Source organism: Chaetodon trifascialis, chromosome 4 (genome assembly GCF_039877785.1).
Source record: "Chaetodon trifascialis isolate fChaTrf1 chromosome 4, fChaTrf1.hap1, whole genome shotgun sequence".
Lineage (NCBI taxonomy): Eukaryota > Metazoa > Chordata > Actinopteri > Chaetodontiformes > Chaetodontidae > Chaetodon > Chaetodon trifascialis.
Window position 1 is genome coordinate 14122408 of NC_092059.1, and position 12823 is coordinate 14135230.

Sequence of the window (12823 nt, forward strand, 5' to 3'; positions counted from 1 at the left end):
GCTACATACCTTGAAGTTGTGCCTGCTATGTTGCACTAGAATTTGGCAGCTCTTTAAGAGATTCTAAGCAAGTTTTTTGTGGTCTGTTCACTAGGGATCTCTCATTCACCACCGCATTCCTTTTCACATAGTTTGCAATGAGCTGTTGCAAAGTTCAAGGGCTGACACTTGAGCATGCTTTAAACACTATGGGAGGTGAAAGATAAAGAGTTAGGCAGTGCATTTCAAATTTCAGATATCAACAGCGGGAGATGTGTCTAACACTTCCCCATTCAGCTGGTGAGCTGAGTATTGCGAACTAAAGAGGTGCTCAATGGGCACATGCTTTATTGGAGTGTCTGTAACGTGATGAATAGTAGATCTTTTTTAACTCAAATGTGATATTGAGTTACAAACAAACTACACATATTTAATGGCAGTTGGCAGCCACAGATGATTTCTTTCCAGGCAGAGACTTTTTTTAACTCTTTAACACTCACCTTACATTTGAAGGAGGTTCCTCTAAATTCAAATAAAAAATAATTTTGATTTGACTGTTAGATCTTTGGGCTGCACGGTGGTGCAGCAGGTAGTGCGCGTGCCTCACAGCAAGAAGGTTGCCGGTTCGATCCCCGGGTCAGGCGGGGCCTTTCTGTGTGAAGTTTGCATGTTCTTCCCGTGCATGCGTGGGTTCTCTCCGGGTACTCCGGCTTCCTCCCACAGACCAAAAACATGCTCATTAGGTTAATTGATGACTCTAAAATTGTCCGTAGGTGTGAGTGTGAGTGTGAATGTTTGTTTGTCCTTGCATGTGGCCCTGCAATTGGCTGGCGACCGGTTCAGGGTGTACCCCGCCTCTCGCCCATTGTAGCTGGGATAGGCTCCAGCCCCCCGCAACCCCGAAAGGGATAGGCGGTATAGATAATGGATGGATGGATGTTAGATCTTTGTGATGAATTTGCACATCACAGTTTTTATGGATTTTAGGACTACAACTAATTATTTCTATTATTGATTAAACTGGACAGTTGTGGCTCAGCAGGTAGAGCAGGTTGTCCACTAACCACAGCTCCATACTATCCACTTGCATGGTAGCTCCCTGCCAGTGGTGTGTGAGGATGTGTGTGAATGGGCGTGAAAGGTAAATTGTAAAGCACTTTCAATAAAAGCATAGCTGTTCAATCTCTTATTTATGGAGAGATAATTTTCTCATTTAAAAATTAGTCCTTAGTCTGAGAAACGTCTGTCAGAAATCACAAAAACCCATCACAAGTACCCAGAGGCCAAGGTGACGCTTTCAAATTGCATCCGAACACCAATGTAAAACCCAAAGAGTGGGTTGTCATCTAAAAACCAGAGAATTTTGGTATTCTTTCTGTAAATAAATAAATAAATAAATAAATAAACTCACCAAGTTTTCATAGTAGTCAAAGTTCTACATAGAAATCCTTCCCATGGGTGCAAAGGTGGGTGGTTGAAGGTTAGTGGTAGCACTTGTTTTGACTCTACGATGAAATAGATCACTGTATCATTATAATACTAAACTTGCCGCTATGTACAGACACATACTGTGCAGTATGTACATTTGTTTGGGATCCTTGTTGTCGGCAGTCATTCTGAATACATAAATGAAATATGGCTAAATATGATCTCTGTTTTCTGTTCTTATATTCATACACTTATTGCAGTGTTTTAAGTATTAATGCTCTGACCACGCTCAACAGATTGATTCAATTCCACGCACTGTGGCAGCCAAGATAGTTAATTAAACAATAAGAATCGTTGAGCTCGAGCTTGGAGAGAATTTAATGTTCAGTTGTTGCCTACTACAGTATTTTTCATTTCAATGCAAAGTAAGAAGTATTTCATATTTTTTACTCAAGTCCTCTGAGACAGAGGGATTCATCTACCAGCACCTGCTTTATTTAGTTCTTATTAACTACATCCTACTAATTGCTTTGTTTTTCTCTTGAACTTGTTACTCAGTGTGTTTTTTGCCTTAAGAAGTTTGCTACTCTCATAACTGTTTTTGTAATCACACTGTCACATAGATCTCACAGCCCAGTGAGGTCTAGCACCTGGAATTAGGTTTCCTGCCTACAGTGCATTTGGCTAAATATGTCCACCTAGAAGGTAACTGTAAGGTAATTCTACGGGTCACTGAGGTGGTAGCTCATGCAATCAGACATGACTTCAGGCTCCTTTGGCCCAGTTCCACTCTGGATTTTAGCAGCCTCAGATTGACAGCCAGGGAGCAGGGTAAAGGTTATGTATCAAGGCAGACTAACAGCCTGTTTTTCAGGCAGGCTCTGCACATGCTGTGATTCTACCCCTAGTTCTGGCCCACACCTTGAGTTGGGGCCAGAAGGTAGCAGCACACAATGTAGCAGCGTGGGCTGTTCTCCATTTTCGGGAGTTAAAAGGATAAATTGATGTAGAAAATGCTGCTCTATGCTATAATGGATTCTTCAGCGATGCCTGCCCTATCTGTGTATTGCAGCCCTGAAGGAAGCGTACTCACAGCTCCCCTACACAATGTGGGAAATTGCTTACTGCAACGGGATTTAGCCAGCTTTGGCACTGAATGTGAAATTAACCTTGCTATGATTTCTTTAATTTGCTTGGAGTGACATCTCCCTCAGGTGCAAGGGGCCTTTGTCAGTCTCTCAAATATCTCTCAGCATGCACTTCCACACAATTCATGTTAGGTCCCCTGGTGGTTTTACGTCACTAACACCAACAGGTTATTTTCTTCCATCTCTTATTTTTCAGGATACATAATGTTAAGTCTGTTTGTATTTACTGTAATGTCAAGGTTGAGCACTCAACATATAATGTTCTTCAAAGTATATATAAAGGATGCGATTCTTGTTTAATGGCTTCTATGACCTTTGCAAAGCCCCCTTTCTGCTGTAATCGATAGGAATATCATTTGCAGCCAGGGAAGGATGATGCAACTAGATCCTGCGCGAAAAAATGTACTGACTTTCATTTATCATGAAAGACTGCCTCCTAATTAGATTTTTTTCAAATGGACATTTGTCCATTTGTTTCAGAAGTATCTGTAATCGTGTATTTGTTCAAATGTGAGATCACATCTGCTTAGGAACAAACTCTCATCATCAGATACATGTGATAGTATAAAACTTTCAAACAACTTGTCTTGCGTTATTTGTCATAATTAAGCCACTTTTTCACCTCAGTGTAGATGCGGACAATTTTCCATGGGTTTACATAATTTTTACAATGCCATGCCAGTATTTCAAAAGTTCAAGATTCACATTTTTCAATGTATTGCCAGACAGTATTTCAATTACAGTACTGTCATAGTCACTAGCCACAATTAATATTTTTCTTCTTGCAATAAATGTCTATGGCAGCATCTATGTGCTGAAATCAGTCAACTAAATTTCTACATACATATTTTGGGCTCAACAATCCATCTACAACCACACCAATCTAAATTTAAAACTCACATTTAGTCCTGTAACTCTACCAGCAAACTTGTTTTTCCCCTCACTTTCATGAGTCTAAGCACTGTAATATTGCCAGTTTATTTGGCCTCCTTTTGGGGCTTTGTGAAAACTTTCTGCGCTTCTTATCTTACCAAATTAATCCAGTCATAACTTCATGCAATGTAGACCGTCTTTTGGAAGTCTTTATTACAGCCTAGCTGTAATAGAATTTGTCTGTGGTGTGAAAATTAATTTGGCAGCAAAGACAGAAAGAGGGAGTGAACCATATCTCTCTATTTTCACTCCAACCATGATCAGAATTGCTTAGCCGGAAGATAAGTCCTCAGTGTACCTGCCTGCAACGTACTCTGTGTGATTTGCTTATTTACTTATGATTTTTGCTAGAAATTCATGCTTAAGTTATTTTTCTGAGTTGCTTCTACAGGTGTGTATGAACTATCATTAGGGAAAAATGTACAGTGCGATATCAGCTGTATAATTATTATTATCAGCAGTTCTAGAAGGCTTTTTCTGGCATGTTGCATGCAGGAATGTGTTGATTTAGTGGTTAAGAGCAAACCTGTTGTTTGTTTAAAGATTCTTTTTTTTTTTTTTTGGACAGCCAGACACATTCAGAGAAAGGAATACTTTTGTACAGCTCAGAAAAAGCAGAGAAAAGCACAATGACTCAAAAACAATGTAAGATTGATAGTCAGAACAAGAGATGTTGGATGTAAGAGCACAATAAGAAAAGGTCTGATAATGCTCAGTGGCAGTTTGTGGGCTCGGCAAAATTGATATAATCATGGTGATTATGTTGTATCTCCCACCCTACTTCATTTGGTTTAATCTTAGAGGCTCAACAAATGTTTGACCATCTGAAAGATGTCATTAGAAGCTATTTTCACATCACAAGAGTCCACAGTTCTCTTCACATTTGTGAACACTTTCTGTAATGTTCAGCTCCATCACTTTAATTGGAACCCTGCATGTCACCTGTGGATATCACTACAGGGTACTGTTGAATGTGGGAGTCATTATTACTCGCACCTGTTTCTCATGATTGTTCCAGTTACATGGAGCCTTGTACTCTACATTGTATAAAATGTGCTAGAAACTGCACAGGCCTTTTTCACAGCAGACATTTTAACATGTACAAGCAGGAAAACCACAGAAAGGACTGATAACATTAATAATGGCTGCAATCTACTCAGAAATACATTCTAAGGCAATGGTATTGTGTTGGCAGGCTTACTGGCTTGGCTTACTGGGACACCACAAAAGAATTATCAGTTCATGAAGTACAACTGTGTTTCACCTTTTCCATTTTAGAAGTGATCGAAAGAAAGCTATATCTTAATTTGTATGGTTTTAATCCTAGTTGTCAGTCATAATTAAGCACAGTTAAATTTTCCTGCTGTTTCAATTGGAGTTTTTACTAAAATGTACAGTAGACTGACATTGTGCATCATTCCTACTGTGACTATCTCCATTCATTCTCACTGCCCAAGTTCTTAGTGTATCTTTCATTTGTTCTGCATCCATAATGTTAAGTGATGTAGAACTCATTTTGTCAATTATATTTATATACAATCAAATGCAAGGTTCTAAAGTCAGTTAGCTGGAAGCACCAAAAAGTTGCTCAGAGATGCTATGTCATATCATATGGTCAGCTAACCACAGGTGACCCATTTAGCACCTGTTCTCTTATCATGAAAGCTCCACTTGTTAGTAGTATTGGAGAAGTCACTTTAATTTTCCTTTATTGATTCTTGAGCCTGAGTTGTGATTCTAATATGTTCTCACTTTGTAGTGTCAGTAGTGTGCATGTTCTGCCCCTGTCTTTAAATTCAATTCAATTAATAATTTTGGTAATTAGGTTTCAAACTCAAAGATGTGTGATTCCTTGGACTAAAAGGTTTACAGCCAAAGGGAAGAGAAGCGTTGCCTGGTGTATGGTGCCAGGCAGACTTCTGACAGGGCGGCATCAGACCAGCTGCCTTGAAGAAAACCACTTCAGACCAAATGGTCAGGCATGTCCGGTAGAGTACAGTTGTGTTCTGCCAACAATAAAAACATTTCTGGTTGGATTTTTGGCTATTTAAAATAAGAGTTCAGACTTGTGTCTGAAAAGATCTTGGTGCTGTGTCAGATGATTTTATTTAAAACATAATCACTCTCGTCTAATTGCTAGAGATTTTCAATGAACTGAAATGAAACAGTAAACAGTACAGACTCCTTCTCACCTGTATCAAAAGTTCTACTCTGATGTTTATTTAAATGGGTACTATATGAAAAATGTATATCAAAGTGAAGTGCAAAACTCAACTCAGCACCAAATAAACTGCTGTCAACATGAGAGGAGTTTGTATGTCCACATTTGACAGAAGATCGTCCTTTGCACTTGCATCTTTCTTAAGCACCCCGATTTCATATTTCAATAGAGCACAGAAATAAAGGCTTAGAAACAATATTGGTCCCTTTCAAAGTCGTAGTCATTGGCATCCAAGCCTCTGTGGCCCATGACAACATCTGTAGAGAGCTTTGTAACACTCTTAAGCAGTTGAGAAGAAAGCTGTTTTTTGTTCTCATTGTACATGCATTGTACCATGCCCACGCCACCATCTCACACAACATGACTTATATTTTTAATACAAGATTCAGTTAATTTTATGTTTAGGACATTGATTGCTTTAATAGGCCCAATGCAACCAACTTCCCCCAGGATGTTGTGACAAAGTTGCTGTGCTTTCCAGTGACAAAGTTGCTGTGCTTTCCAGAAACCACTGTACTTGATTCAGCCATTTGGTAAATGGTAATGGAAGCATCAAGCATACTTGGCCTCATGGGTCAGTGCATTTGATTTCATTGCCCCAGTAAAAAACACAAGTGCACACAGAGGATTTCCACCTCCTGCGTATCATAATTCCACATTACAGTGAAATACAATTAAGCCGTGTATTAAGGGCAGTGTATAGGTCAACCATGTTAGGTAGTTACTTGGTATGTTGGCAGAGAAATCTACATAGGGCGCTGAGACATAAAGTCCTCTGAAAGTCTGTATATTCTTCTAGAATTCATAAGTCCATTTACAGTCTATAGCAGACGTCACAAAGACAATAAACAAACCCTGCTGCGTCGGTTCTTTGACTTGTACGATTGATCAAAATGTGTAGTAAACAAGCTAGAGACAGTGGAACCACTAATGGTTCACAAAAATACATAAAAGCTGTGTTTACCACAAGCAAAGTGGAGAATGAATTTTGGTAACTTTGTGGCTACAGGTGCAAAGCACAGCTATGCTATGCACAGCTGGATATGAAGGGGAATTGGTATGTGTAGCGTGACTGGCATCAGTTGACAAAAGGCAAGCCAACATCATTTGCCCTGGCCTAATGTAATCTTAACTTTACTCCCATTCACGTACATCAAACAGTCAAGTATGTTCTATATGTCTACTATAGATATGTTAATGTAAGGCCATAATGAATGTTATACTAATTCTGAATAACATGGAAAGCAAAGCAATGCTGTGCCTCACTCATTCTCAAGAATTAATGATCAATAAAATGTTTTTTCTTTTAAACACACTTTCAAAGTGGAAGCCCCAAAGATTTCAGTAATTGATTTGGCAACATCTGTACTCACTGGTGGTATGAGCAAACGTGGTTTACTAGTACTACTTTTCCTTCATTCTGTGTGCACATGGCATGAGGCTGTGGACAGCAGGGCACAGTGAAACTGAAAGTAGTTTGTTACCTTGCTGAGAAGTTGGAGGTTTGTAGCCTGTCGCCAGCAGCTCTTCATCTAACAGCTCACTGTGGCTCCCTCTTGTTCTATCACTCCCTGCAATATGTCAACAATATCAGTTAAGTGCAAAGCTCGCTGACACACACATTGCGTTTCTTGTGACTCCTTCATAATAAAGTTCTACTCGAGTTTCATAGTTAAATGCTTTTAATGTGAAGGTGGACCAGTTGGAACAGTTCAGTTTGCATAAGCAGTAACTTAATACAACATTTTCTACTGGAAATGTTGCGGCAGACCCAGTTTGGAAAACTGTAGATATAAAGACATTGCACAGCTTTTATCAATGGAACCTAGGCTCAATCACCATTGTGTTGCCTCATTTGACGGTAGTGACCTCACAGACATTTTTTCAAATGAAAATCTATGGGATTCTAACTTTAACTCCACAGTTTTACTCAGCCAAAAGAAATTGCCTTCTCACAAACACAGATAAAATAGACTATATTATTTTCTAACAGTGTTATTATTATAAGTATTATTGTTGCAAGAAAGACAGATTGACGGTGCTGGCTGTGGAAAGAATGGAGGAAAATAATAGAGGATTTAAGCATATGGTCAAAGTGCTTGAGCTCTGCCACAGTATGCCTTCACATGTGCAGTCAGTCCATTGTGCTTCCCTGTTAAATGAGCATGAGTTGTTCAGGAATTATCAACCATCTTACAGTGGCAAATTACTGACATTTGTGATATTTCTTATCAGCAATATGACAGTATTTTAGTGCCTTAACTGTTACACTAAGAATTATGGACAATGAACCATTGTTGAATGTTGACGTTTTTCACAATGTTATTTTATTCCTTTTTTTGGATTTCCCTGCTTTACTGAAAATGTACTGAACCCTGACCTTAACACCAAGGTATATACAGAACCGTGATTTTTGTGTACCGTTACACCCCTAGTAAACTCACAAGGTAGAGAATGAGAGAATGTTAACTTAGTCTGAACAAATCTCTCTTACTTTGGACATCAAACTTGCACTGCACCATTTGATCACTACACTGACAAACACTGTGCTGCACATCCCCTCCCACATCAGTGGGATTAAGTTTAAAAAAACTGTGTGCACCCAACAGAAAAAAATTTCTTCTTCACTGGTGCAAAGCCCGGCCATGAACCGTGCACCACCAAAAAAATAGAGCCCTTTGTGTTATGTCTCCGTCCCTGTGCTCTCTTAGAATATTAACAGATCTGTTTTTCAGACACATCCAGTGCTTGTTTATGAATCAGTTTTTCAAACATTTTTCTTTCCTTTGCTGTTGTTTGTGTAGCCACCAGTATCTTTGCCAAGACTCCATTGTTTCCACCACAACAGTGTGAGAAGAGACAAGAAAGCTCATTATTGACAATGCCTTCAGTTTCAAGTTTTTTGACATAGCAGCGAGCAGATAAAAAGCCACCAGGGTGGAAGTGGCATTATATAAGTATTCAGCTCACTTGCAGGGGAGATTGGCAGCGCAGAATGGCAGTATTTACACACTTGAAGCATGGATTGTCTTGATTCTGGCTCCTCTTTTATAAGATATTGCTGAGTCAGCGTCGGGTCTCTGTGGTTTTCTGAACAGTATGTTGAGCTCAGTTTTGCTTGATTGCGCACTCTGTTTGATCCTCATGCCTCCCAGACACATCCACACATCTTCCATCCCAAGCCACCATTACCACCCTGAAAAGTTATATATAAATAGATTTCACACTGAACACAAGGGGTTGGTAAAAACAGTGTTGCCTGGTCGATCTATCAATTGAGACGAAAAAGTATAAATTTAGCATAATAACGTAGCAATGATGAATACCTAATATTTGTGATTTGTGACAATGACTTGATTATTAAGATTAATTTTTGTCAGTCAACTAATCAATTCATTGCAGCTGTAATGTTAAATATAATGAGTGGCGTATCCATGCTAACATCGCTGGTTGAGTCAGACAAACTTGATGTGTTATTTTGTTCTGGATAAAATTGTGTGTTTTGTATTCTCACTTAATTATACTGGACAGCATTCTGTATCTCATTATTGCTTTTTTCCAGTAAACAGTACTTTCAGTTATTCCTAGCAACACATTAACAAAAAATTGTATCATCTGTCACCTCTAACAGTGCTAACATACTGTATTTGAATGTCTCTTTTATTGATTGGAGTGGACGTGTTTGTGTGGACTGGTGCTTTTTTTTAGGTGCACCCTGCCCCTGCTAATATGTCAGTCATGGTACTTTGCTGCTACTGCCTTTGGCACCGTTAGCTAACTATAAAGCACTGACATGTGCATTGAGCCATTGGATTTGTCTGTCTTCCAGGAAGTAGCTCTAACTGCAAAGTGTAGAGTTGAGCAAATGATGAGTGGATGACTGGGAATACACCATTATTTCATTTCCTGCCACCATATCAATATAAATGGATCAATGCAGTGCTAATCCGCTGCTACTTTAGGATGCAAGGAAGGTAATCAGGAGTTCAATACAATACCTAATCACATCGCGTCTTCTACTGAGGCGTAAACGTAAAGCTATTAATCACAGATGAGGGTTTTTTCCTACATGCTAACTATAGGTTACAGAAATCCTACAGATACACACAGAATGTTTGTGTGCTGTGTTTGTATTCTTTGTAGACACATTGTAAGTTCTTTGCCTTCATTTTTCTATTTCCAGCCAGGAAGTATGACAGCGGCGAACATCTTAACATCACCGGCATCACAAGAGACCAGGCTGGAGACTACGAATGCAGTGCTTTAAATGACATCGCCTCTCCTGACACCAAAACAGTAAAAGTCACAGTCAACTGTAAGTATATCTCTTTCTTCTTCCTTGCTTCCCATTTTTATCCACACTAGCCTTGCAGACGCATGAAAGACACTGGGGCAGTCTTCAATAACACTAGTGTCATGTCTCTGTGCACCTCAAGAAAGTACACCTTCTAGAAGTTTGAAAAAGCAGAAAGCCAGAGATTGAAGTTTCTTAATATTTAATGTGAGAATTCCCTTTTTGTCTGTGCATGTAGGTGATTAATTCACGCTAAGGAAAGGTCTGACTGTTCTAAGCACTATGCCATTATGCAGGTAATGAGTCTTTCAAAAGTGTGAGGAGACAGTAATGAGGAGCCGGGGCATTAATGAATGATACAGGGCTTTAGCTGTGGTGGTCACATGGAAATCACCACTCGTACGTATGAGCAGGAATGGATGCTTGACAATTATTGCCGTTCCTCTCTTTTTAAAAGTGCTCCTTTGCTTCACTGTTATTCATGGAGGTTTCTGCGTTGATGCCCCGTTTTAAATCTCACTTTTGGCAAAGCTTATCAGGCAGGCGGCCACAGAGACGGACGGGGGGGAGTGAAGTAAAAAAGCCTCCTCCTGGCCCAATTATTGAGTCAAATCCTGAAAGTTAATCAGGATACTTTTCTCATTCAAGTTTTAAGAAATAGAGTAATTTTATTTCCTACATAGATGTATTAACTATGTATGTATTTATCTTTTTAGAAAACTTTGAGTCCAATAATGCTTGTACTGTATTTCCACCTGTCTGTATTAAGACAGCTTGCTTTCTGGCTTCGTTATAAAACAAGGTCTCGTAGCCATTTATTTTTCTGTAATGCCTGGCTCTAATGAGCTGGGTCGGAGTTGAGTGTTGAAGGCCAGTTATTTATAGCTCTACTGAGACATGGGTTCAAGAATGAAAAGTGCTTTGACAACTGGCACTGTCTTTATGTTACAGAACAAAGAAGATATTCACAATGACTGATAAGGCATGTCATAGTCGGACGCCGGATTTTAAAGTGAAACAGCAGGGGTATGTGGGTTTAGTGTCCCAACAGAGTGAATTGATTGGGAACACTTTCTTTTGCTGTCAGACAAAGTCGCCACAGCTTGAGCACCGGAGCGATACTTTGGGTGGGAGTATGCTGTAGTTCGTCAAGTGTTAAGGCAGTATTTGCCCAGAGTTATCTGAAGCTGACAGAGCTGTTCCTGTCATTGACCGGTTACTCATTCTTTATTATTGACCATGGTGTACCACAGAAGAGAATTGTCCATATATCTTTTGTAGACTCCTTTAATACATTTTAATGATTTAGAAATTGGTTTATGAAAACTATTTCTGATTTCTGTTTAATGTAATATTTTACATAATCCTTTAGGTATAGCAGAGATTAAGATTCTTCACTTCAGACATAGAAAATTGTCTCTAATACCAAAGAGGTTACTGTATAGGCTATAAACTCACTCACACATTACTTCTGCCTTCTGGACTGAATAATTGAGGTTCTGTATCGCACCCAGCCTAATTGCAACACATCACAGTTCTTTCTTGGATTATTATATATAAAATATAGACAATTTGTTGGATGCTTTTATCCAAAGCAGCAGCAGGATCCTGAGTGAATACTCTGTAGGAGTCAGTGTCCATTGAAAACGACTATCTCCAAAGTGTTTCTTTTCAGAAAGTAAAACAGGGCAGTAAAATAAAATAATCCAATAGGTTTTAAATGTATTTCATGAACCTGATGCGTAGGAGAAATATTAGAACCCATAAAGTAGCATGTAGCTATCATTAAAGAACATGTTGTATCAGAGAATGGACCAGTGGACATTAAAAGCGCTCTTGTAGCAGTTCTGTGGTACATTTGCCATGTCTCCCTTTATTCAAAAATTGTCTGCAGTAATTAGTTTAGCCGAGGTGATGGGGCAGCCGGCGTCTCTACAAAGTGTAAATCTCAGAGCTCCCTCCCACTTAATTCATAAATATTTCATAATGTCTGACACCCTGTTTGAGCTATGGCCAACGTGTAGCTCCATAGAGCCAGACTTTTCTGGCCTCACTAGCACCTTACACATGAAAGGTCCCGTGGTTTATTGCCGCTGTTCAGCATTCAAACTGCCATGCAACTATGAGACCTGCATAAACAATACATGTTGCTGACATTAAAGCAGGACAAACCCACTTTGGTTGTAGACATGTTCAGATGACAGTGAGAGGTAGCTGTTAAAAGAAATCTTAACTTCACTGCCTTATTTTGTGAAGCTTTAAATAGTCAGCCTTTCAGCTCTCAAAACATTTTGTAAATATTTTTATTTATGCATGTATTTTTCATGACAGTTGCCTCGTCCCTCTTCTCCCTACATGGAGACTTGTGTCAGATGTGCTCATTTACAAAGATAAGGGGCAGAATAAATGAATTAAAGGTGTCCTTTGGAGCGGCTGATGTGGCCATAGCAGGCAGAATGTGAGCCAGCTGGTAGACACTCCTCACTGCTTCCTCTCCAACCTACTGCAGTACTCCCTCTGTGAAAGAAAAAGAGAAGCATTTGCACTATATTCCAATGTGCTGTATCATCCATGCTCCACTGTCACACATCAAGCTTCATTCACTGAGCCCCCAGGAGCACAGGGTATTGATGAGGCTGTGCTAAACTGTTAAGATTCAGATGTTAGCTAACACTAAAACTCAAACACAAGAGAGGGTGATTTCATAGGGAGAAATAAGAAATTAGCTTTATTTACTCTGTATAGGCACATGTTCACACATCTTTTTTACTCAGCCGATAAAATCAGCCTCTCAGCTTCATAAAGGCTCTCCTGGGAGAT

General features: G+C 39.3%; 1 protein-coding gene across 3 annotated transcripts in view; it reads left to right on the forward strand.

The window, feature by feature from the left end:
* The window catches only part of negr1 (neuronal growth regulator 1), a 141058-nt gene that overhangs the window by 79374 nt on the left and 48861 nt on the right, over positions 1-12823 (forward strand). For all 3 annotated transcript variants that reach the window (XM_070960375.1, XM_070960373.1, XM_070960372.1), the window contains exon 4: positions 9893-10024. In XM_070960375.1, the coding sequence (XP_070816476.1) occupies positions 9893-10024 (132 nt within the window). The remainder of the gene's footprint in view (positions 1-9892; positions 10025-12823) is intronic.